The 27,862-nt window shown below is 39.2% G+C and overlaps 1 protein-coding gene across 1 annotated transcript in view; it reads left to right on the plus strand.

The window, feature by feature from the left end:
• Nucleotides 1-27,862, plus strand: part of ANO2 (anoctamin 2) — a 309,476-nt gene that overhangs the window by 91,182 nt on the left and 190,432 nt on the right. The window contains exons 8-11 of the mRNA XM_065411472.1: nt 1,071-1,122; nt 9,889-9,944; nt 10,205-10,246; nt 21,116-21,180. Of these exons, the coding sequence (XP_065267544.1) occupies nt 1,071-1,122; nt 9,889-9,944; nt 10,205-10,246; nt 21,116-21,180 (215 nt within the window). The remainder of the gene's footprint in view (nt 1-1,070; nt 1,123-9,888; nt 9,945-10,204; nt 10,247-21,115; nt 21,181-27,862) is intronic.

Here is a 27,862-nt window from a genome sequence, read left to right on the forward strand (position 1 = left end):
AATTCCAATTAATTCCTTGCAGGATTTGGCTACAGGTTTTAGGGCCAGAGCCTAATAGTGCCATTAACTTCAATGGCATTGCACTGATTTACAGCAGCTGAGGATCTGACCTATCTATAGTATTTCTAGGCTCTCTAGATTCATAACATAAGCAAAATTATTACAGTATACAGCCAATCATTCATATTCTATACCAAGATAAAAGAAATGGAAAAGTGAACAAAAATAGATACAACTCCTGCTTATCTTATTTCTGTTCCTAGTTCTGCCACTCCCCTGGTGGGTGACCTGTGGCAAGTCACTTCCCCTCTCTGTGACTCAGTTTTATGCTCTGTAAAAATGGGGATAATGATACTGAGCTCCTTTGTATAGCATTTTAAGACCTACTAATGAAAAGTGCTATATGAGAGCTAGGTATTATTTATTTTATTTTATTTTATTTTATTTTATTTTATTATTTATTTGAGAGTCTTGATGAAAGTAATGTGGTTGCTTTTGTGAGTAAAGGCAAGTAGAATTTAGCCAAATATCAGTTCTTCTTTCAGGACAACATTTAAAAGCATAGGAAAGACTGAGGCCAGAATCTCAGCTGATGTAAATGGCATAGATTCAATGAAGGCAGTGGAACTTAACAGATGTAAATTAGCACAGGTCTGTTGAAGTCAACGGAGCTACTCAACTTTATACCATGTGAGAATTTGGACTGATATTTTCAACCTTTTCTTCAAGAGAAGATATATAATCTATGAGTTGTGCCTTCTGGAGAGGTTATTGTTAGTAAATATATTACTAAACGAGTGGATTCAAATATTGTTCATAGATGTAACTTTCTTAGGTTTTTCTATAGCACTTTAGTAAAAAGTTCTATTTAGTTCAAAATTTAAATGCAATGGTCTAAACAATATATTTATACATGAGTCAAACACAGGATTGGTTTAAATATTGCTACAAATTAACTACAGAAGAATACCTTATTTTTATGTGTAGTTCTGTGGCTTGTGCCAGCACTGTAATTAACTTAATCCTAAGAGATAAAATGTTTGTTGCATCACTGTTTTTTCTTTCTGTAGGTACGTGAAATTTTAAAGCGTACATCTTGTACAAAGGCCAAAAACAGTATGGGTAAGAGAATTAACAATGTTATATCTATGTTGTTTTGAAGGTGATTGTTTTCAATACTTTTATTTTAATACAATTTAAAATAATCAAAATAGTTGTCTAACAGTATATAAAAATGAACTAATGCATTTTCACATGAACTAGAGATTGAAACAAAATACATATTCTTAACAATAAAATCAGCCCTGAGGATATAGTACTGTCCCTTTTTCTGAGGAACCACATAGTGTTAGAAAGTAAATTGTCATCTTTTGAACAATTACTTTTAAAGACTCTCTAGCAGATTAGAAAGATACAAGCCTTTAAATCAACTATGTTCATTTGTGTTGTGAACATAAATCTAAATGAAAGCCAGGCTCATGTTTGTCATTGGTAGCATTGTGAAATTAATGTATAGATACTATGTAAGGAGTATGCTGAAAATATGTTCCTAAAGTCTGTATCAAGGCAGAGTTGACAAACAGCTTTTCTGCCAGATAAAAGATGGTTATTCAGCTATCACATGTAAATTAAGCATTGTAATCCAACACAGTGGAAACCCATTTACATAGAAAGTTGCGAAGGAGGATGCAAAATGTAGAGGGAAGAAGCAGGATTTAGGAAAAACAAGCATTGGGGGGGTGGGATCATGGGGAGGGAAGGTGAGTGTTATTGTCCTTGAGAACAGACAATGAACTTGGGAGATATAAGCAGAACGCAAGGAGACACCCCTTTATCCTGCACTTAGGAAGTAAATGGACAGCAGGTTTACATTCATGAAAATAGGATCTCAACCAGGCTTGGTTGAAATGCTGCAAAGGACATTTGGGATGAGATAAATTTCTTTAGACAGAAGGTTAGCCTGTTAAGTTTAGTCTCCAGAAATCATGTTATGATTTTGTTTTATATGTAACCCTTTTGTTTCCATTACCTTCTCTCACTTTCTCTCGCATCTTGAATGCTCGATAATAAACTTATCATTGTTTTCACTATAAATATAACTCAGTGCTGTGGTATTATACAAGGAGCTGATCCTAAGTTGAATCATTCAAGCTGGTGTGTACACTGTTCCTTTGGGGACAGTAGACCTGGTATTTCTGTGAGTGTTCTGTAGATAAGAGGCTGGAACTACAGGGAATACTTCAAAGGGGAAAGGGATACACCTATTGTTAACCTGCAAGGCAAAGTAAGGGCTGGCATAGCCCAGAGGAATTTGTTTGGGTGGCTCACAGGCTGATGGTGTCAGGGAGCTGATATCCAGTTAAGCACCAGCAAGTCTCCCTCTCGCTGGAGGCAGGTGACTCTGTCCTGGGTACCCTGAGAATTGTCACATCTGTCTATAGGTGAAATGAGTGTAGTGCATCATAAATGTGGCCAAATTATACCTCATGCAACTTCTTTGACCTCCATGGAGTTGCACGGTGTGTGGGCAGCACAAAGCTTTGTCCATGGAGTGGGTTACTTTAAGCTGAGGTTAGTTACTAAAAGAAATATTTCATACAATAAAGATAATAGGGTCTGACTTTCCACTCATACTGGTTTTACACCAAAGTGACTCTATTAACTTTAATGGCTACCCCAACTTTAGTGAAGTTACTCCTTATTTATATAATCCACTGTGGAAGTAGATTAATCTAAACCACCAAAAGGCACCGGTGCAGGACAAGAGTATCCAGATGTAGAGTTAGCACGGAATAGCTATTGCGCTTTGAATTCACACCCTAGCTTAGACAAGCCCTGAAATGTCTATTTATTTTATGGACTGCGTAGCACATTTGGTTAAAAATGTCATTTATCTCTGGAGTCCTAGGTCCATATTTTACCTTGGGTCACAAATGATAATGACTCTGGCTTATTTAGCCCACCTTACAAAATACGTTACACAGTTCATCAGAATTCATAGTCTATGCTCAAGAGAGATCACAGATTGCAATGGCAGGAGGGATGCCAGTTGGGATTAGAGCTGAATGAATGATTGATTTTTCAAATTTGCTACTGAATGAAAAAAAATTGGGTTGACCCTAAATGGATTTTTTGTTTGTTTGTTTGTTATTTCTTGCCAAAATGAAGCACCCTCTGTCCCCCCAGAAAAGTTCAGGTTAAATGGAACAGTTTGTTCTGAGTTGAACAAAACATTTTGTTCAATCATAAATAATGTTTTTCTGTGTTTTTTGTTTTGTTTGTGTGGTGGTTTTTTTTACTTTAAAAAATTAGCTAAATTTCAAAACAAAATGTTTGAAATTAAGTCAAAAACATTTCATTTAGAAAATGTCAAAATGAACTATTTTGACTTTTAAAAAAATTATTTCAATTTTATTTTTCGAGCTGAAACTGTTCACCAAATTTGACCTGAAATTTCAAATAGCTTTGGTTGACACAAAACTGCATTTTTCAGTTAGTAAACTATTTTGTCCAAAAATGTTCACGTAGCTCTAATTAGGATTGAGGATTCTGGCTGTTTTCCTGCCATCAAAGTTTTATCCAGACTGACTCTCATCCAGTAAACCCTCAATCTCAACCAAATCATTAGGAATTGACCACTTTGCCTGGGTTGAATGAGATGAAGACATAAAGCTGGATGTCAACAGCATGCTGAGGACCTTTCAGCCCACATATCCGAAAGTTCGCCATGCTCATGTTTAACAAGAGGAGAGAAAGATGGACCTTGCAGTACCCTATATGAGTGTGCTCGCAGCGAGGAGGAGCAGTTGCCCAGTACCACTGACTGAAAACACTCAGCAAGAAAGGAACAAAACCATGCAAGAGTAGCTCTATCCATCCCCATTTTGGTCCACATGCAAGTTAATAATACCTCACCCTCCATGGTATCTCAGGCAGCTGATAGATGTAGCAAAATCAGAATGCATACCTGATCCTTATCCATTGCTAGAAGAAGACCATCTACCAGTGCAGTCAGCACAGTCTTTGTTTTATAGAAAGGCTGGCACCCAGATTGACAAGGGTCAAGAAGCAACTACATATTGTGAAAATTGTCATCACGGCTTTTTTCAATAATCTTAACTAAGACTGGAAGATGATGAGATTCTGGGCAATAATTGCAGGTAGATAGCCTCATGTGATAGTTTCATAAGCAGCATGCACTGAAGAGGTTGCAAAGCTAAGAAGCACTACAATATATACTGTAAGGAATACATCAAACCATTGAACACTGGAATCACTGCAACTTGCCCCAAAGACCATCTCCAATAAGTATGCATTTGTCTTAAAGAACCTCCATAGGAAGATCCCGTATGTTTCCAGTACAATTTTATTTAACCTTTGGTTGAAGAGCTAACTCCACTAGCAACCGGTTTTTGTCAGGGCTGTGACATACCTGCATACAACTCAAACTAATAAGTAGCTGTGTCACCCTTGCCCTCTAACCTGGGGTGCCCTTTACAACGCTTTGCTGCTACAGTACTGCTCACAGACAGTCTCCAGCATGCAAGTCACTCCCAGGTATGTCTGTGGGTGTGCTACAGCCAGCCAGTCTTGGTCGTATTGTAAGGTGACCCTCAACACACTCCCAGTCTTAGATTTTACCACAGAAATGTATGTCCTTTACTGCCCATCGCTTTCCTCGACAATTCAAGTTTAATAAAGTCTGCTTTTTCTTTAATAGAAATAATATACACACAACTTGCCACCTCAAATGGAGTTTCCCAGACACTTCAGTTTAAATGTACTGAATTAAACAAAACAATTAAACATGTTTATTAACTGCAAAGAGAGATTTTAAGTGAGTGCAAATAATGAGGTATAAAAGTCAGAAATGATTACAAGAAAATAAAGCTAAACTGCTACTGGTGCCTAACTTAACAAACTATATCAGATTCAAGCAAAGTTTCTCACCATATGTTTTCAGCAGTATTATGGACCAAACCCTCTGTGTCAGGGCCCCTTCTCCCAAAATTCAGTAAAGGCTTCCTTTGTCACTTCAGGTGTTGTGAATGCGATGGACAGGGAGAGAGAGTCTTGGAGTGTTTGCCCCTCCTTTTTACAGTTTCAGTTCCCCTTTTGAAAAACATTTCCAGCTGGGTACCAAGAGACAAAAAAGTCTATGTGGAAGGATGTTCCTTCACCCGTTTGAAGTTCCTTTGTCTCCCCTTCCCATTTGATGACTATTTAACGTTGAAATGACAGACCTGTTTACCAAACTCAGTCTGGAACATGTGTTAATAACTCCATAGAGTGGAATCTTATAACTTCACATACGAGGTTGCTACATATATTTTATCAGGACGGTATTGACCAGCAAATTATGAGTTTTCAAATGATGCCTCACAAGGCATACTTTGTACAAAGATTATTGCAATAGTATGTAGGGTGTGGACATGGGTACATTCTGTCCCATGGGCTTTTTGTGGTGGTTTAAGACAGATGACGACTGCATGGAGTGCTCATTCACTGCTCCTTATTTCATGTTGTATTTGAATGGTACGTGGTCCTCGTGGACAGTTTTGACCTTTGCTTTTGTGTTCCATAGCAATGATTACTGATAATACTAGTTTATTAGACTTCAGCTTCCACTCATTTGAACATTCTCCTAAGGGGCTATCTCCCCTGGTTGTTGTATGGAAATTAGGAAATTCAGTAGTTCCCATTTCTACATTAATTAAATGATTCCTGGATTTAATGATGGTCTCAAGAGCACCATAGATTAGTGGCTCACTGAGTTCCTTAAGCATCCTAATGTTGTTCATCTTTTAGGTTTCTGTCACTTCCCTGCCTCACAGATATGGCAATAGAAACAGGGACCCTAATAGCCGCAGTTGTTTTCCACGATTGTATGTGTATTATACATATTGAGCAACAGCATAATAACACACTTAACACTTACAACTGGCCCAGTTTGACCGTTCAATTCTACAGTTGTACAAGATCACGTCTGCTGCTATTTAGACTGGTGCATGCTGTTGTGCAATAAAAAGTTTAAGGAAATGTTTTCTTCTAACTTAATTTTAAACATGTTATAAGCCATGCAAAGCATCAACTATTCCCCATAGTGGACTTGGTATATTCCAAGTTTGGAGATTTAAAAATCATCCCATTTCTCAGTAATATCAATTGAAATAATGATCAGATTTTGTTTTCTTTGTACAAGGGGGGGGAAATGTATTAGTAATGTTTGATTAATTCCAAAAATGGATAACAGGATTTTGCTGAAACTTTCCAGAATAATTCTAATTTGGCCATGAGAGATTTGACAGCCCCAAAGAATAACTTTTGTAGGTAATTTTTCAGTATAGTGGAAAAATAAGGATCTGAAATAGACTAGCAGTCTTAACCTTAACAGTTGTATCATACAATGATGTCTCTGGTTGGGTTGTCCACAGGGACTGAATACCAGGACCTTTGCTCAAATTAAAGGATGAGGTCCATTAGCTCAAAGACAGTGGTGGACTCATACTTCTATGCATGGTCTAGTCACTAGATGGGGCAAAGAACCATGTTAGCATGGGTTACAGTTGAGTTCTCAAGTGCCTCTTTAGAGCTTCTTGTCATTTTTTCCCATCTAATTTCCCACCTGACATCTGTGTGCTCAGTGGAAGTAAACAGATTCTCTACTGGTGCAACTCTTGTGTACAGCCATGGATCTGGAGAACACAGACCAAACTATTTCCTCCTGTGGGCAGAGTTTTAAATGAAGACAGATAACTTTGCATTGTTATGAAAAAGGAACTTGTGGAAGCTCCAGCATTTGGTACATTTAAAACTAGATTTGACCAAAGGTTAGTAAGATTGTTCCCTAGTGTACATTTACTACAACATGGAGACAAACTAGGGCCTTGTCGACAATACAGAATTATGTCGTCAAAAGCTGCCTTTTGTTGACAAAACAGTGGATGCGTACACACTGCAAAGTGACTTTTGGCACCAAAAATGCCATTTTCACGATAACATAAAACCACCCTGACGAGAGACATAAGGCATTTTGTGCAAAATTGTTGTCGACAAAGTGCCAGTGTAGACACCATGCTTGATTTTAATCACTTTAATTGGCCTCCAGGAGGTGTCCCACTATGTCCATCTTGACCGCTCTGGTCAGCAGTTTGAACTCCACTGCCGTGCAGCCAGGTAAACAACCGTCTGTCCCTCCCTCTTAAAAGCCCTGGGAATTTTTGAAATTCCATTTCCTTTTTGCTCAGCCTGGAGAGGTCTCATCACATCTTCGCAGGTGACCATGGCAGGTTATTGCAGCGAATGCTCTCCTGCTTGGATCACTGCAGAGCTGCTGGATCTGCTCAGTATATGGGGAGCGGAGGCTGTGCAGTCCCAGCTGCGCTTGAGCCATAGGAATTTTGATACCTACGGGCAGATTTCTTGAAGCTTATGCGAAAAGCGCTATGATCGGGACATGCTGCAGTGGAGAGTGAAGATAAAGGAGCTGAGGCTGGCATACCATCAGGCAAGGGAGGCAAACTGTCGCTCTGGTGCTGCACCTAGGACCTGCCGGTCTATAAGGAGCTTGACACCAGCCAGAGCCCCATGGATACTTTGGCAGGCCTGGAGGCAGTGGAAAGAAGACCTAACCCGGAGGACAAAGTCATTGATGAAGAGGTGGAGTTAGACGACGATGTGGAGCTCCCAGCAGGGTCTCCCAGTGGGGCAGGCAGCCAGGAACTGTTCTCCACTCCAGAGGTGACTAGCCAGTCACAGTTGCTCTCCAGCGAGCAAGAAGCAGGAGAGGAGATGCCTGGTAAGAGGCTGTGGTTTGTGTTGTGCGGAGGTGGATTCAGGGTATAGAAATGTGGGAGGCTGGTTGTGTTTCTGTATGCTGGACATTTCCCTGTGCAGCTAATCAATATGGCAGGGTGTTGATGCACGCCAAGATCTCATGGGAATCCTCCAGAGAGATCTCTAGGAAAGTTTCCTGGAGGTACTCAGCAATCCTCTGCCGAAGGTTCCTTGGCACATCTGCTTTGTTCCTTCCCCATTGTAGGAAACTTTCTTGTGCCATTCGGCAATCATTAGTGCAGGGACCAAAGCGTCACACAGGCGAGCAGCATAGGGAGCAGGGCAGAAGTCACAAGCATGTAGTAGATGTGCCCTTGTTTCCCTGCTTAGCCTCAGAATTGAGATGTCTGCTAGAATGACCCCCACCTGAATTTTTTCCCTAGTCAGCTGCACCACAACCCTTTCAGAGTGCTCTTTTCCCCATGTAGCACCCCTCCCCTCCCCAGCCAACACTCACCATGCTTTGGGTGTTCGTCAAGATGTGTGCTTGCCAAGGGTCAGTGAGAAAGTGATTGTTATGTTACCAGAGGTGTATTTTACTGAAATGTTTCAATGTTGTGCGTGAATCATGCTTCTGTGCATTGTTCCTTGTGCTTTGGCAGATGTGGCCTTGAGGAACACTCTCTCCCCACACACACTTGCATTAATGCAGCCCCCAACAGTCAACTTCCCAACCGACCAGTAGCAGTCTGGAGTCGCCAGCTTCCACACAACAATTGCCACACGCTTCTCTACCCATAGGGCAGCTCTCATTCTGGGGTCATTGCGCCGTAGTGCTGGGGCGAGCTCCCCACACTCTTCCAGGAAGGTGGCTTTCTGCATTCAAAAGTTCTGTAGCCACTGCTTGTCATCCCACACCTGCATGATGATACGATCCCACCATTCAGTGCTTGTTTCCGAAGCCCAAAAGCGATAGTCCACCATCTGCAGCTGTTCCATGAATGCGGAAAGCAATCGAAAGTTGCTCCTATCCATTTCACACAGCATGTCAGGCAGCTGGGAGTCTTCTTCAGTTAGGAACTTTGTGATTAACTGCACTGCCGTCCGCGATGTCTTCATGACAGTTACCAGAGCATAGGAGAGCAGAGCGGGATCCATCCCTTCTCACAAAGATGCCAGGGTGCACAGCAAACAAAGGCCATTGAAAAATGCAGTGAAAGAAAACCAGAAGCCCATGGAATGCTGTGACAGAAAGCAATGCATCATGGGACATTGAGCCCAGTCCCAAGATGCGTCGGCGATCCACTCCGCCTTTCAACAACAACTAGTGGCAGAAGGTGTGAAGCTGGACTGTGGGATAGGTACCCACAGTGCACTGCTCACACTGTCGATGCTAGTGCCCCAAGTGTGGACATGCTCTTCTGACAGAGGGTGCGAGTGTGAACATGCAATACCGATTTTTATTATAGCGCTTTGAGTGTCGACATAACTTTTATCGACAAAACTCTGTAGTGTAGACAACGCCTATGTGTCCTAACTGGCCTCCTTCATCACTGGATTCCATGGAAGGAAGTTTGTTAATCATCTGTGTTTTAATGGGGCTACCCTCCGTTGATTGTTGGATCATTTGCAGGGGAATGAGATCTCCAAATTGATTTTTGGGATGGAGCTGAATGTTTGGTCCTTTCATGGCACCATTCTTTTTTTCAGCTATAGGTCTGTTTAGTGTCTGCCATTGACCTCTACTTCCTTATTTTAAGGGAGACAGAGGTAACAAGCAAGGAAGCAGGGGGAAAAAAAGCTCTCCTTGGACATAGTAACAAACCAGCTTACTGGGGATAAAGCATAGCATGGGAATGAGGCCATTTTAAAGTTATCCCCCGGTTGAGCAGAAAGATAATATTTTCCCTGCTAAATTAAGAATGACTTCCAGGGCACAAGGCTAATTTCTGAATTGGGCTCGTATTCAGCTTTAGATTATTCATTTGATGATTTTCATTAATATATCTCAGTCCCTGCCATAGTTGAATAAAGTGAATACTTTGTAATAATCTATTCCTATCTCTGTTCATTATAAATAGCTATTGACATTTTTTGTTTGTTTCTCTTTAGGTATTACTACATTAATAGCAAACAATGTCTATGATGCAGCATATCCTCTTCATGATGTATGTATATACAATTTAAAATTTAGTTCTCTAACATCAGTGTTAAAAGTTTCATAGCCACTAATAATTATGTCTGAGAGAATACAAAATATCTACCAGCATATTTGTTGTATCATCATAGTAATAGAAAGTCTTAAAATAAATATATTCAGGTGGTAATTGAACAGTAAAAAAAAGTCAGTGCAAAACAGCTGAGCAATAGCATTACACTAAAATACTTTTCCTTTTATTACACTTACCATTTTGATTTGTTTTTGTAGGGTGAATATGAAGGCCAAAATGATGACATGAATGAAAGAGAGGTAAAATACTCTACATCGTAAATACATTTTTGTGCTGGATTTGCATAACTTTGAACTATAGATGGATGAATACTCCAAGAGCAGTTTCAAATGTTCATTTGAATAAAAACTTCTGAAAATTCATTTCATTGGTATTTGTGAGCCTTTTAATTCATTTTCCCTACTTTCTTTCATGTGATTGATTGTTTATTTGCAAGAATGTTAACACAAAGTTTGGCAATATTTGGGTGAATTTAGTTTCATACGGCTATCTTGAAATTCCTTTTCCCTCTTCCTGTTTAAAAAAGTTCTAGTCAGCCAATCAGGAAGCAAAAACATTGCCATGTGCCATAGATAATGAATCCCACACCACAAACAGATGATGATTAGATGAATAATCGAACCTATAGTATTTAACTTTTGTATAAATTTAGAACAAGTACATTTGTAAAAAAATTAATTGGTTTGCAGATACTTTGAACAGAAAAAAGGCTCCATTTGTCAAATTACTTATTCCAATTAGTTCACCCAGGTCTACCCTCTACACATGATAAATTGATAACTATAAAAAAATGAACCTACTCATACTATTGTTTTAAATGTAGGTGCTAGCTCAGGGGTAGGCAACCTATGGCACGCGTGCCGAAGGCGGCACGCAAGCTGATTTTTAGTGGCACTCACACTGCCCAGGTCCTGGCCACCGGTCCGGGGGGCTCTGCATTTTAATTTAATTTTAAATGAAGCTTCTTAAACATTTTAAAAACCTTATTTACTTTACATACAACAATAGTTTTAGTTATATATTATAGACTTATAGAAAGAGACCTTCTAAAAACGTTAAAATGTATTACTGGCACGTGAAACCTTAAATTAGAGTGAATAAATGAAAACTCGAAACACCACTTCTGAAAGGTTGCCGACCCCTGTGCTAGCTATTAGAAATGAGCTAAAACATTTAAATACTAGAATCAATTAAGTTCCATTATATACTTAGTGTGTGCTCATTTCCCCCCACCCCTCTTGAATGCTTGTATTGAAGCATCTTTACTAATAAGAAAAAGTAATAGGAAATGGGGAGCGGGACAGGGAGAGACAGACAAGGTACCTTTAATAATAGAAAGCCTAAAATGTGATTTCATTCCTAATACACTGAATGCATATTCTTGGTTACTAATACATAATTTCATAAATATTTTTCACCCTGTGGTTTTTCATACTGCCATATGACTTCTATTGCATGAAGGAAGCATTAAAAATACTAATCATTTTCCAAAACCCTTAACAATGTTCCCATAGTTTTCAGAATTTTACTTACCAAGTAATCCACTTCTTGTGGTTATGAATGCATTCGAAACTAAGCTTGAGTACAAATTTTCAGTCTGTTATCCCTGGGCTGTCAAGGCTGCAGCACTGAAGAGTTGAAAAACTGGATTTTCCCTGGGCAACTGTTTGTAATGTGAGCCACTAGATGTCTCTGTGTGATGTATACAGTTTCATTCAGGGTATGGTCCTTGGTAAACAAAGGAGACAAAGTTGGGAGTCGAACCAGTGTAGAAGCCTGTTTGTTTGTCTCTATAATTTACAGCTATCTTTTATAACCACTTCTTGTTCAAGAACCAGTGATTCTCTATATCATGACATTGTTTACACTGCACTTACAGTAGCCCCTTCTGGCTAAATGAATGGAGTATCATTGCTATCAGCTCTAAAGGCAGTTGCAGAGTTTACCCACTTAAGAACTAGACAAAGCTTCCAGCTACAAGAAGAATGCTAAAATAGCAGTTAGGCTATGAGGACAAATTGGATAATGTGGCGAAGGGGAAAAGAGGGTCTAAAAGTATAAACGTCTGGAAAAATAGTCATCCTTTAAGTTGCATTTTGTGCTGCTTTCTTTTTATCCTGCCTATTAGGCCCTGTTATGAAGTGTTAAGTATTAAAAACATAAAAGGTTCTTTCCAGAAATACTGCATTGATTATTCACATATGTCTCTGCTGTGTAGCCATATAATCTGCTGTAGTATTTCTATGTATAACATCATCTGTTTTCTATCTGAATCTAATAGTCTCAGTGTTTAATTTCCTGAAAAGCACTGATCAGATTTAAAAGGAAGGGGGACATTTTGGAGCTATTTTCTGTCCCTTTTTATTTTGTCCCCTTTAAGTTATATGCTTCTTCCATTTGATTGCCTGTAGAATAACCCCAAATAATGGTGAACTGAGCCTGTCTGAGGTATTTTTCCTTATACGGCAAGTCATCGTAATTAAGATTTATGTAGCAGCTCATAAAGTAAAAGGTTAATCCTAATTAACCCTCTTCGGGATCTCTATGGGGAAAAGGCCCTGTGAAACAATGCTTTTGTGACTGCCTGTTGAGAACCAGAAAACTGCATTTGGTGCAACACACACTCTGCCTAAGACTACTCGTAAGAGCAAAGGAATTTCCCTGTTTCAGTGAGGTGCCTGCTAAAGGGGAAATATGTGTAAAGAAACTACTGCAAAGCAGCTTTGTAGTAGCTTGCTTTAAGGAGAAGAATCAGCAGTCTGATCTTTTTTTAAAGCTCCTACCCATTGGTAAAGTAGCTTCTTCATTGCCAGCTCTGTTTTATGCTGAGAAATGTCACCTCTCATTTACAAGGAGTTGCAAAGTCTATCTGGGAATTAAACTGCAGTTCATCCAACATAACATCCATAGAATATTAGAAATGGGTTGAAAGGTATTATGATTTACCTGTGGAAAGTACCATTGTTAAATGGAACTGTGGAAATACAGGTAAAACATGATGTTACAAAGCTCTATGGGGACTCCCATAATTTTTGTACAGTCACCTAAATATTTCAGATTAAACTGAGTTTTGTGACATTTCAATCTTAACAATTTTACCTGCATTGGTGGGGGAAGTCCTGCAATTTCATAGCTTTTAAGACCTTTATGGTAATCTAATCTGAGTTCTTGGCATAACTTGTGGTTGAATTGGATCATACTTTTTTTTAGAAAAAAGATATCCATTATTTGTTTACATTTTAAAATCAGTTCTCTGTGGCAGTGTTAAAATACCATTTTGGGTTTGATTTAGGATTCTTCTGACTATTTCAGTGAATGTGCTTAAAGGCAGGATAGTTTACAAAATCAACGAACTTTAAATGAATATTGTGGAATGTTCACCAGGAATGGATCTTGAATTGGTAATGCGAGTTTTCCAATTGAAAACATGAACATGGGATCCGTAGTATAAGGTGCTGATCACCTTCAGCTCCCACTGAAGCCAATGAAAGCTGATAGTAGAACTGGGAAAATAACTGGTTTATCCAATTCTTTGGCAATGTTGAAAAGTGGGGAAAATCGTTTTTGGGTTGGAGGGAAAACAGAATTTTTTTGAAATATTTGGAAATTTGGAAAGTAAAAAATGTTGTGTTGAACAAAATATTTTGGTTTCATTTTAAGCATTTTGAAATATTTTTATTCTTTTTAAATTAAATGGAATTTCAAACCAAAAAGTTGTTTTGAACAGAAAAACAAAATGTTTTGATTATTTTGGAGTTTTTTCTGTACTAACAATTTGGCAAAACTGACATAAATTTGCAAAAACTTTTGGTGTTACCAAATCTGCATTTTTTTGCCAAAATAAAGTTTTAGTTGAAGAATTTCACCCATCTCTCATTGAGATTACCCCTTACCCTTTGGAAGTGCTAAGCACTATGCAGGATTGTGCTTTAATCACTTAGTGCCAGATCCCACACATTGAAATCCATTCCTAAAGTCCTACACATCTGAGAACAGAAACATATCGAGCCAGATCATCAGCTGCTGTACATTGGGGTAACTCCATTTACTTCAAGGGGAGCATGCCATTACAACTGCTGATGGACTGGACTCACCTGTGCAAGTATTTTCAGGATCAGGGTCTTAATTAATCAGTTCCCCTATTATTTGTTTGAGTCTTTCATAAAGTAACTGGAAAATATGATTAGAAAAAAAGCAGGCAGTTAAAGTATCTGAACTTACTTTTAACTTATTTCTTTAAACTGATCAGATTTCAAATTGATGGTATCCCTTTTAATTCAGCAAGTGTAAAGAATTGCATACTTTCGATTCATTTAAAAAATGTACTTGTTCTGTGCTCCTAACAGCACAAAATGATGGAAGTTACAAACTTAAAGCTGGCATGTTGCTAGTCCTCAAAGAGACTAGTTGACAGATCAAACTATTGGTAAGTAATTACAAAATTATAAAGGTTTAAAGTTATTGGGCTAGATAGAGTACCAGCTCTTGTAAATTGACATATTTCCATTGTTCAATAATTTTCCATTATATTATTAAATGTATTATTAATACACTTGCTATAGATGTGCATGCTGCTTTACAGACAGGCCCAACATTTTTCAGCGCTAAGGAGTAAACAATCTCATCCTAGAACTAGAGCATCAAAATTATATTCCTGTAACTATGAGAAGCCTCATGGAAGTCACTGCAGAGGCGCAGGCTTCCAAGCTAGTAGAAGTAGAGCTGGTCAGAACATGAGGCTTTGTCCCCATGTGGAATTTTGACTTTTTTGATTGAAAAAAATCAACCCCCCCCCCTAAACTTATCCAGGCAAAAACTGAAAATATTAAGTGGAAATGCCTCTCTGGTACTTCGTGGGAGTTATAGTTCAGTTGCCTCATGCCCCCATTTTCGTTTGTGGGCCAGGTCCTCTGGTCGGACTGCATCTCCGATGCTGCACCACCCTCTTCTCGTTTTGGTGAACTACTTCAGTGCATCATGGAAATCCCATAGCCACAGTACGTCCTGGGAAATATCCTTTTGGATAGGCCAGCCTATAAAAGAGAAAGGGAACATGAGGCATCTGAACTACACCGCTCAGAAGGTACCACGGCAGTCCTGAGAAATCAAAATGTTCAGATTTTGGCTGAAAACTAAACTTTTTTTTAAAAGGTAGAAATTTTTCATGGAAAGCAGACGTGTTGCAAAATATTTCCTTTAGTTGAAAACCTAATTTTCTGTCAAGAAACACACAGTTTTGATGGAAAACTTTCAACAAATCCTAAGTGGAAGCAGCTGTAGGATCAGGATCTATATTAGAGAGCTTTGGGAAAATTAGGATTATAACAGCAAAAGATTCTGAGCTGTGCTTATTGTTAGATATAGAGCTCTGCCTCATTCATTGAGGGAATTCGCCACATTTGTCATTACATGACTAGCTGGGTCATGCACATGTATGTAGCAAAGCCTAATTTCAAGGGAACATAGGAATTGCCATACTACTGGCCCACCTAATCCATAATCCTGCTCCCTGAGAGTGGCCAGGACCAGATATTTTAGATGCTGTTGGAAGAACCCCTTTTTGTGGACAGTTATGGAACAATACTTTTGGGGAATATTTCTTACTTAATCCATCAGGGAGTGTTTGGCCTGTGCTCATATCGTTAATATTTTTAAAAAGAAATCCTATGTAATGTAACCGTGGATATTCCCTTTACTCATATAATTGTCTAATCCTTTTTTGAATCCTACTTAACTCTTAGCCTCAATGATCTCTTGCTGCAGTGACTTCCACTTTTTATGCAGTGTGTAAAAAATATATTTTTTCTTATTAGTTGTTAAATTGTTGCTTTTAAGCTTCCTGGACTGTCCTCTTGTTTCCGTATTATGAGAGAGGATAAACAGGATTTATATTCTCCATAAAATACATTATTTTGCATAACTGTGTTGCCATATATTTCTGAACCCCTTCTATTTCTGCTATTAAAAAAAAAAGTGACCACAATTAAACACAGTCTTTCAGGTGATATATTTGAGAAAAATAATACTGAACACACTATGCTACCAATATATCACCTGAAAGACTGTTAACTTTTTACTAAGTCGATCATTGACCATTTAGTCTCACCCCATGTCTTCTGCCCTATAGCTGGTTTCTAGTCTATGGCGGAACTTTGGGTACATCTTCACTACCCACCGGATCGGCGGGTAGTAATCGAACTATCGGGGATCGATTTATCGTGTCTCGTCTAGACGCGATAAATCGATCCCCGAACGCACTCCCCGTTGACTCCGGAACTCCACCAGGGCGAGAGGCGGAAGTGGAGTCGATGGGGGAGCCGCGGCTGTTGATCCCGCGCCATGAGGACGCGAGGTAAATCGATCTAAGATACATCGACTTCAGCTACACTATTCTCATAGCTGAAGTTGCGTATCTTAGATCGATTCCCCCCCCCCCAGTGTAAACCAGCCCTTTGTCTTTCACACCATAACTTCTTAGGGTATGTCTACATTATGATTGCTACAGCAGCAAATCTATGGTGCTGTGCCACTGCATCTTCATAGCATAGATACTTTCTACATTGATAGAGGGGGGTTGTCTGTTGATGTGAGTAATTCACTTCTCTGAGACATGATAGCTAGGTTGATGGAAGAATTCTTCTGTTGACCTTGCTGCATGTGCCCCAGGTTTAGGTTGACCTAACTACAGTGCTTAGGGCTCAAAATTTTTCACAGTCCTGAGTGTTGTAGGTAGGCCAACCTCAGCCTTAGTGTCCTTAATAGCCTCTTGTGAGGAACTTTGACAAAGGATTTTGTAAGGCCAAATAAGTTGTGTCATCTGGATATTATCCACAAAGCATATACATCTCTCCCTGACTTTCTGTTCCTTTGCGGTCTGATTTTTACCCCTTAGTAGCCTCTGGTGAAGCCTGAATTCTCCCTCTCTCTCTGACAGAGAGAAGTTGCTACATGTGATCTTTTGAGTGGCAGCCTCAGAGGTAGAGGAGAAGGGCAGGCAGTTGCTCCCACTGCTGTATGTTCCACTTTCCTGCTAGCTCCTTTTTCTGTCTCACCAGTCCACCCGTCAGCACATAATTCACTCCACTTTACCCATTTTGAATTTGCTTTGGCAATCACTTCACCTCTGATCTAGAAACGTTGGGCCATACTTATCTCTGGTGTAATCCCACTGACATCACTTGAATTACATCAGGGAAGAATTTGCCCCATGATACATAAGCAGCATTATCTCTAGAGTCTTTTTCACAGCTTTCCATGAGGCATCAGTAGGATTTCAGATTTTTTTCTAAACTCTTTCATTTATTATTATTGTTGAGTACATCCATTTTGTGTGAGTGGGTGTGGATGTGGATGTGTGCGTCCACACCATGGCCTGGCATTGCATGACTGGTTCAACTCTGACACCAATGTCCTAGAAATATGCGCATCGAGTGGAATTTAAATGCAGAATGCTCTCTTTTTAGCATAAAGCTGGAACTATATTTTAAATTCCTTTTTGTGGAAATAATATAACAATGTGCAGTTAGATATATCATCTACAGCTGTATCTTCATGGTTCTATCCTCTGCAAAAGACATTTCTGGCCATCTTTTTTTCATAACATACAGCCTCTGTCTATTTTCTTAAATATATGCTTTACTGAAAACACTGAATCTCATGGCCAGGGAACTCTGAAAATCCAGGCCTCTTGTTATCATTCCATCTTACTCCTACTTCAATAAACAATAGGCTCCTGTGACTGCTGAAGTAGTTAACCTGCTGTTCTTGAGCCAATGAGAGCAACTTGGTGTCTAGAATCCATTGCATACTATGACACTCCAGACCAGTGTGGAGCTGTGTCACCACCTGCCCTGCAACTTGGGGTACCTTACAATGCTTTGCTGCTGTGGCTCCCAACCTGGGCTCCTCACAAACAGCATTCAGGTCGCACCCTGTATGTCTGTGCATGCCCACAGCCCATATCCAGCAACTTGGACCCCGGAAGTCTGTTAGCAAACACCAGCCACATTTTGGCTTCCAGCAGCCTTGGTTAACACATGCCAGGTGACCCCAACACATTCCCAGTCCTGAATTTTTCCTCAGAAAAGTGTGTTCTGCACTGTCTAGCTCTCCCTTGAACAGTCCAGATATATTACATCTGTAATAATTAATCCCTCCAAGGAGGGCCTCTACAAAATTGATGTTCATGCCTCTTGTGACAACAGAATTTTATAGGAATAGTCCCACATGCTGTATTTATTTTGACGTTTTAAAATACCATTCAGGGCTTTGCAAGCTCTGATAATTTTCCCTCTGCCTGTTTCAAAGGAGGGATTTGAATCCACATCGCCTACCTCCCTAGTAGTGCCTTGATAAGCAGGCTATAGAGTCATTCTCACTCTCTCTTTGTCTCAGTGAATATTTAAGTATTTATACAAAGGGGAATAGTGTCAACAGGAGAGACAGTGAGCAGAACAGTCTATGGCCTGGTGATTAGGATATGTGCCTGGTAAGGGATGAGATCTGAGTTCAAGTCTATGATCTCCTGAATGTTTAAGTAATTTAGACAAAGTGGAATAGTGTTCTACAGGGCAGACTGAGAGCATCCTGCCCCCAGAGTAGCCTATAGCTTGGTGATTAGGGTGCTCACCGGGGATGGGGGAGATCTGATTCAAACCTGGGTCTCTCATATCCCAGGCAAGTACCCTAATCACTGGGTTAAAGGCTATAAAGGGAGGAACAGATACATAGAGTTTGGTGGCCTGGAAGACGGTTTTTTTTTTCCTCCCCCAGCTGAACTAATTGGGTCAAATTTGCAAATAGTTTCGGGTTGACCAAAGCTTCATTTTTTGGCAAATAAACTATTCATCCAAAAATTTTTCCCAGCTCCACTTGTGTAGTAAATGCAGTATGACATAACACAATGGGCAACGGTGTGTGTGTGGGGGGGAGAGGTAATGTTATGTACAACTATTACTCTCCCTTTTCCCTGTACGTCGGCTTAAAACTCTCCTGAGGCACAGCCCAGCATGGTGTTAAACAGATTTAAATCTTAGAGCTATGATGTACAAGAATCCTGAATGTAACTGTTAATAAGAGTTCTCAGCTTCAAAAAGCGAAGCAATTTCTTAATAAACAAAACAAATATTTAATACACATAAACATTACAAATTGTATTTAGAATGCTTCTGAATAAATATTTAAACTAAAGCCAGTAAGCCTATTGGTGTTCTTCTTTATCCAGACTTCCCCACTTTGCTGCTGTTACATGTATTACATAGGTTAAAAGCAACAGAGGGTCCTGTGGCACCTTTAAGACTAACAGAAGTGCCACAGGACTCTCTCTTGCTTTTTACAGATTCAGACTAACACGGCTACCCCCTGTTACATAGGTTAATATATTTAGGCTAGGAAAGATTAGATTTTTGTAATTAAATGTCAGTAAATGTCAATTTCACCAGTCACATGTAAACCAATGAAAAAAATATTTCCTTTGACAATAAACAAAATTGACAGATAGGCACAGTAAGAAAATGCTGCTTGAGAACCTACTGGAGTTTGATTTAAGGATCTTTACTTTGTATATTTTAACCTGTGATATTGACAGTTTGTGTTTTAATAGTTATAAAGCTTTAACTTTTTGAATCTCAATGTCTATTGTTATTACAGCCTGACACCCCTCATAATTTATCCCAACTGTGAAAAATTTAAATAGATAAAAATAAAAAATGCTTAAAATTAGACATCAATATTATCTGTCGAAATTATAAAATAAATATAGAGATTGAACTCTGCTAAGTCAACTCTGCTAAGCCTACAGGTATTGCAGTGAATGATTTCAACAAGACACACATACTGATACATTCCTTTCTGATCTTCTTGTGAAGACAATTTCTCAGTTTCTAGAGTGTGGCCTCAAAAGGGTCTCCTGGATTCTCCAGGGTCTGAGGAGAATGTGACCTCTTGGTTTCCCTCCAAACCTTTCAAAATCTTCTCAGCAAAATGAGAAAGATTCTCCCAGACAACAGCCATTATAATGCACAAGGCAATAGGTGACTGTCTCCTCAATTTCCAGCAAACACAGGCATCCGCACCCCCCAGATCCAAATTGGTACTGGTATTTGGACACATCCTTTACAGCACACACCTCTTTTGGTCATGAATCAATCACTTGCTGAGGTCAGAGGGCTGTCTCCAACTACCTCATTTATAACTTTTCACTCCTTGAGTTCTGATTAGCTCTCAGCTTTCAGATGCTGAGGGTTTGTAACCCGTAAAATTGCTTACCCTCAATGGAAACCTTCTGTGCAGCTTCAGAGACAGCTACTGAGCATATCCAGTAACTACCACATCCCTCTTCTAGATGCGTCTGTGCTCTTCTAAGTTGGGCTGCCATGCAGAAGGTTCAGTTCAAATCCATGTCTCCTCCCCACTGCTTCTTTTCCTTTGGACTTAAAAAATCAAATGCCGCAGTGTGAGCATTACAATAACATTCTCCATATAGTTTTTTTTTAAAGAAAGAGGTAGGATGGCATTTTCAATAGTGCTCAAGGTGGGTCTTTCTCTAGTCATAGTAAAGTCAAGCGGGGTGGAAGGGTGAGTAATGCTATTGGTTTCACTGGGAGCAGAATTAGATAAATACTGATTGCTTTTGAAAATCCCATTGATAATAATTAGGGCCCAATCTTACTCATTTGACTTTAATGGGAGTTGGAGCCAGTCACTATTTTAAAATTTCTGTTGATTTCTTTGCTACTGGTTTTAGTTATTTTATGTGAACTTTGCTCAGATGTGTGAACCACTGAATATGCCCAAATAAATCTGTTAGTCTTTAAGGTGCCACCAGACTCCTTGTTGTTTTTGTAGATAAAGACTAACACGGCTACCCCCTGATACTTGAATAAAGGATCGTTGTCTAGCACATGAGATGCTTCTCTGTAGCCTGAGATCCAGGAACATCAAGTGATAATGGAATCCTGGTGCAAAAATTTGTAGCATAGGAATTGTAGCAGCATAAAACTGATCAGATAGGTACAATAGTCCCAAGTTCACACTAAAAAAAAAAAATGTTTGTAACTCAATTGCAAATAGTTGTTTTAAGTAAATTTTCTGTGTTTCTTTTAATTTAGTTGCTGTATCGAGAATGGGCAAGATATGGAGCATTTTACAAGTATCAGCCTATTGACCTCATAAGGTAATAGATTTGATGAAAATAATGTGTGGGCAGATTCTCAGGTGGCATAAATCAACGTAGTTCCATTGATTCGCACCAGCTAAGGATTCTGGTCCTTTGTTTGCTATTCTCAGTATCTCTTAGTATCCTTTTCTATTAGATCTAGCAATAACATATAACAAGTAGAATACATCAAACCATCACTACATCTCTCATTTTGCATTATATCTAATCCTGGACAAACACAGTACTTCAAAAAAGTGTTTGCACAAATTCATTCAAATAAAAGAAAAGTATTTGCACATTCATATGAGTGAACTTTTTTTGTAAGAATGTTCACTGAAAGTGAAATTTTGGTGAATAGTCAGGAGACTGTGTTTCCATGAAGTTTAACCCAGAAGTGTTTGTCTGGTAGTTGTGAAGTTAATCATTAACATTGGAACAAGTTACCAAAGTGGATTCTCCATCACTGACCATTTTAAATTCAAGATTGGATGTTTTATTCTAAAAGATCTGCTCTAGGAATTATTTGGGGGAAGTTCTGTGCCCTGTGTTAGAAAGGGGGACAGACTAGATGATCAGCATGATCCCTTCTGACCGTAGAATCTATGAAATTACTTTAATTTCCCTCTTCCTTTTTATGTAAAATTTCAGTCATCCAGTCAGGGAGCAGAAATAATGTCATGTGATTTGAGCTGATCAGCATGTTCTGAATCTTAACATTTCAATGAAATTTTGAATTTAAAAAAAGTTTTGGGAAAAACATCTTTTAAAAAATTGCCAAATGTTTCTCTTTATTGGACCAGCTTTTCATGATGTAAGTCACCAGTCACACCACCTCAAATGCCAAACTAAGAGAAAGGTTCACCTATGACTTCTAGGCTTGAAATATGTTCATATAAAATGTTTGTCCAGTAAAAAATAAATAGGTTAAACCCAGTCTATTTGTGGATAATGTGTGAAAAGAAAAAATGGGCTAGTCATTTGTCAAGTAAATTTTTCACTACGAATAAGGTAGTTCAGCTCCAGCTGTGGGTTAGATTGTTCCACCCTTATTAATATGAGGAAGCACTTACTCAGGTAGTCCCATTGAAGCCAGTGGGTATGCTCACTTGAGTAATTGTTCACCAGAGTGAGTAAAGCTCCGTGCCATTAATTTCATTAATACACCTCTACCCCGATATAACACTGTCCTCGGGAGCCAAAAAATCTTACCGCATTATAGGTGAAACCGTGTTATATCGAACCTGCTTTGATCCACCGGAGTGCGCAGCCCCGCCCCCCCGGAGCACTGCTTTACCGTGTTATATCCGGATTCGTGTTATATTGGGTCGCGTTATATCAGGGTAGAGGTGTATTAATTATCCCTATCACTGTGTAAAACACATTTATTACTTTACCCTGATGTTAAAATACTCTATCTCACTTTTCAAAAGTTTACTCATACAACTGATAACATGACCAGAATTACTACTTGTTATGGGAGCGATATTTCAGAGGTACAAATTACAGTTAGGCCCATCATTCTTATTGAAAGTCAATGGTAGTTAGGCATCCAACTTCCATTTGTGCCTTCAAAAATCTCCCATTCCAACCATTGTTAGCCAAATCTTTGTGTGGGGTTTGCATACATTCTGCTTAATACCAAGCCAGGCTCCAGTATTGTATGGATAAGCTCTCACAGTACAAAACATGATGACAGCTGCCAACATGACCTGAATAAAGGTTGTTCGGGTTAAAAAAGATAAATGGTCGCTGGTCATGGGAATTTTAAAGCTATACCAGAATTAGAGCTAATGTACATTCTTTGCAGTTCTGCAGCTTACGCTACATCTTAATTTGGATCTTGGTTTTGTCAGTACCCAGAGTGCTCTTTCACATCTCTGCTGTGATTTCATAGGAATTCTGTGGTTTTAAACTTTGAGAACAAAATAAAGGGTTTGGACATGTGCAATTGGTTCTTTGTTCTCATGGAGAAGATACTCCTAACTTTTATCTTCCTCTTGAGTATTTCACTGTCCACTATGACTAAAATAAATGTGGATTTTATGTTCCAGGTGACGTATAGGTTACAACATATATACACAGGACAACTTCTCCTTTTTTCTCTGTACTATGCAGGGATTTGAGTTCAAGTTTCAGGCATGAATGTTTATTCCCAGTGGAAGAAGGAGCCATTGTTAGTGGGGGGTGAAATGATAATGTGGCTTTTCATGAGTGGGCTTAGTAAATTTTGTAGATGCCTAGTTTCTGTCACATCAGGTAGAGAAATAGGGTAGTTTCATGGGGTTTTGATTTATATTCATTGTGGCTTTTTGACTTCAACTTGATTGGACCACCAGGTTCAAAACTTGTTTTATGTTTGTGCTAATACCATGTAGTTTAACATGTTTGTATCCCAATCTTTGACTGATGGTGGCAATTATATTAATTTTGCTTTATATGCAAAACCTGTTTTGACTGATTTGAACCTGTAATGCATATATATTAACAACTGTATTGAAATATATTGATGGAAAAAACTACAAACACAATATTAATTACATTAATTAAATTCAGGTGTAGCCTAGAACACCAGTTGCAACTATGTATTTCTTTTCCCTATTTCCTTTCAATTCCAAATAATAGGAACACAGCAACTCAATACCCCACCAAATTCCAGGTGCCTATGCTGGGAGACAGTTAACTCTTCAACTGCTGGATTAATACTATATGCGATGAACATGAAACACCTCTATCCTCCAGTTAACTCACTTTTAGCCCTTGGAATGCTCCCAGTTTCCAAGTGATGCATACTTGTAGCTGGAACGAATGCTAGGGATTGCATTTTTGCTACACTCATTCTTGGCACAGGCCAGGTCCATTTTTGAGGTCAAATGTCCTGGGAGATAGCTAATTGCATAACCAGTCATTGAACTTGGCTTATGTAGAACATTTTCATTTTCTGAAAGGAAAAAGAAATAAAGTGGACCATTGAAACATTAACTTACAGGTCCATTCACTTCTATATTACAATCAGTGAAAGCATTCTGCTCTGGCCTTGTGCACACCCTTGGGGGACAGTGAAACTGCAGTTTATTGTAAATCAATGAACAGAGGGGTTCAGTGAAAGAGAACAGGGTAGATGTTACACATTTCTAATCTGCAACAGCTTTGTTTCCATGAAAGGGCTTTAAGGGAATGCACAATACAGATATACCTGAAACTGAATTTGTAAAATGTGAGCAACACCCAATCTCTGGGTACATGTATACATATGAAATAACAGACAATCTAAACACAAATCCTAATTGAATTGAATCCTAGCTCTAGGATACAAGCACTTTACAGATCTCATTTTCTTATTTAGGTATTGGGGCAAAATGTTCAGACTTGGGTGCTTAAATTTAGGCACCAGAATTCATATTTTGTCTTTCATATATCTTGTCGTCTTCTTTTTTTAATTAAAAAGGAAAATTTGCATTTTTGAGGAGGGAAATTGGGAGTAATCGGCTATTAAGAGCCATTCTAGTCTGTCCGTGGACCTTAGGCTATATCTCCACTTAGAAAACAAGTGTATTTTTAATACATTTTTGCTGGCCTAGAAAAAGTTTTTCCCACTCAAAACAAATCTGGCCAAATTTGCAAATAGTTTCAGGACTGCTGAAATTGCATCTTTTGGTGAATAAACTATTCATCTGAAAAAATTCACCCAGCTGTACTTAGGCTTCTTGAGCAGTATAGCTACTTAGAAATTATCTCTTTACCACAAAGTAAGAGCTTTTTCCCCTCTCAAGCCTCTCTCAGAGATCACTACCCCCAAAAACCCAAGTTCATGTTTAGTTATGCTGACTTCCCAAGTGTTACTAGAGGAATTGTGGGTAGGTAGACTATGCCAATGAAGCTTTCTATGGCAACACTCTCTTCTTTCTCCCTTTCATCGCTTTTTTCCCAATGCAGAGCTCTCCTTCTCTAGAGCTTCTAGCCATAGGGCTAAATTTTGCACTGCTTTGATACCCAGAGGGATTTGCACATGATGTGTAAATCCATGCGGCATTTGGCCTCATGTATTCACCTGGGCACAGGCACGTGGCTCTGGAGTGAGATAAAACAGCAAACTTTTACATACAATCATTTATTTCCAGAGTTCCACCTGTCTGTAGGAAGTGGTTTTCTGTTTTTCTTTGCAGAAACTCAGTATTATTTATTGGGGTTCACCTTGCAGGCCAGATGGAATTTGAAAGCTATTGGCCTATGTTTCAGTGGTGAGATAAAAGCAGACCTCTGCTTGCTGATAGGCATTTTTCCTATGCAGAAGGGTGCCCTCAGTACCATCAACAGTTTGTACTCCTTGGGTGTGATTTTTCAAAAGCAACCAAGCTCAGATCCTCAGAAGGATTTAGGCACCTAACTCCCATTGATTTAAGTGGGAGTTAGGTCCCTAAATACCTTTGCAGCTCTGGGTCTAAGTGACTTAGTAGCACAAGTCCATTGACAGTCAATGGGACTTGTGTTCCCAAATCACTTAGCTATTTTTGAAAATCCCATCCTTATCCTCTGACTATGTGCCCCAGGCAATCCTTGGGAATAATGTTGAAGAGGCACTGGAAGTGTGCAAGGGAGTGAGGAGGCAGATTTGAGAGGTGCCTATCAGCTCTGGAGGAACTTTAACAGCACCAAACAACCCTTACAGTGCATTCCAAAATGGCACTGTCAACCGTGGAGAACAACAGACCCGTCAGGGGGAATTTTTCTCCAGCTGGAGAGAGATGTGTGATGTGGGAAAGACCTTTCAGATTCCCAGCAATTCCCCTGGGCACGCCTGACTGCAAAGTTAAAAGAATTATTTTCTATGGTAAACCTCATGGACCCATATTGCTTCCCCTTTCTCCACAGCAATTTCATGAATGTTAAAACTTTGAGTAGCCCTATCATGCTAGACGTTAATATTTCCTGTTTCTAAAGTTTTTTTATTCTTCTTATTCTGGGGAACAACAAATCTCTCTGTTAGCCACTAGATGGTATCTTGTTTGGCAATATATGCCTCTTACAACAAATGCTGCTTACAGTGTCCTATGAAAGAAACTGATACATCGAGCTCACTGTGCACTTGCAGCAAGATTTACAATATGAAGAGGATAAATATTGAATTTGAAATGGCTCCTGAAATACAGGACAAAGTGAAAATTTTCTTAATGTTATGAAAAGAGAAATCAGCACGTGGGTTTCATATGTGGCTCTGGGGGTCTAGCTGATGTAAATGATGGTATAAAGCTGAGTATAAGCGGCATCAGAAAAGAGGCGTAAGTGGCAAAGTAGCACAGCATTCACTGATCTCTCATTCAGTGAGTGTGCAAAGCCCACGTACGTTGCACACCAATGAGGCAGAAGGAAAAGCGTGCCAGGAAAAGCAACTAACAGGACATGTGAGAGCAAGTAGGTACATGGCATGTTCCCAGTCCAAAGGAAAGGCTTATTCACTATAAAATACTAAAAAGAAGGGAAAATAAGGCTCTGTTGTAGGGGACTGTACAGCTGAGTGTAGGAGGAGAAGGAAACTCATCATGATCTAAATTAACTTCTTATACTCCTTATACAGGGCTTCCTTAGCTGGGGAAATGAGAATTACTGTAACCGAAAGGTGAAGTAGTTTCTCCCTCCCCAGGCAACCTTCATAGGCTCAATAGGTAAGAATCTTTCCCAGCCTGGCTGTTGGTTTTTGATCTGTTTGCAAACAAAGATTTAGCTGTCCCACCTCCAGCAGAGGAAGAGTAGGAAAGGGGGAGCTAGAGAAATTTCTGGATGTTAGGATGTCAGGTGCTACTCTGAGTGCCCCATCACTGGCTTCAGACAGCTCTGACATTGCATGGCTGCTACCAATAGGAAAATAACTTGATAGAAATAAAGGATGGATCCTTCATGACTGCATAGCCTGGGAGGTGTGCAGAGCTTCACAGACCAATCTGCAAATTGATAATCTAACGTGATCAGGGATTTATTTCCTTTAAAAATATCAAAGTGTAAATATCACTATTATTTTGTGTGGCCACTTTATCATCTCTATGTCATTGTACACTACATTCATGTTGTATCTAGTAGCTATTTGTATGATCTTCTTTTACCATTGTAAACTATTCAATTCACAAACAATAATTAACTTTTATTCACAGTGCTTCTATGCAGTAGGGAAAGATTATTATCCTTACAAATGACAAGGTGCCATCGTTCTACCATCAGTCTATTTCTTTAGTTTCCATCGATGGATCATTTATACTTAGTTTATTTTGTAACACTGAAACTCTGCATTTTTTTTACTCCGTTGCAATTTTTCCTGTGTTCCGTACATTTAATTCATGTGAGGGTCTGTGAACTGGACACTTTCTCCCCGTCAATATTTCCTTATTATTAAGTTTTAAATATTAGTTACTTTTGCAACACAACCAAGGGACGGGGGAGATAAAGCAGCATAAATGCATTTTAGGACTTAGCTTCTGAGGAAGTTTATTCCACGGCTGGTGGCAATTTAAGCACAGATTGGGCTGATCCTTGAATGTCTCCAGTTAAACTACAAGCCTCTGATTTCAAAGGAAGAGACAACAAGTATGCCAGGTTTCAAACAAATCCTTAACTAAGGAAGCTCTCTTAAGTGGCTCTCCTGCAGGGGAGCTGGAACACTTTGTATAGTGGGGGCGCTGAGAGCCACTGAACCAAACTGTAAACCCTG

This window comes from Emys orbicularis, chromosome 1, assembly GCF_028017835.1.
Source record: "Emys orbicularis isolate rEmyOrb1 chromosome 1, rEmyOrb1.hap1, whole genome shotgun sequence".
Classification (NCBI taxonomy): Eukaryota; Metazoa; Chordata; order Testudines; family Emydidae; genus Emys; species Emys orbicularis.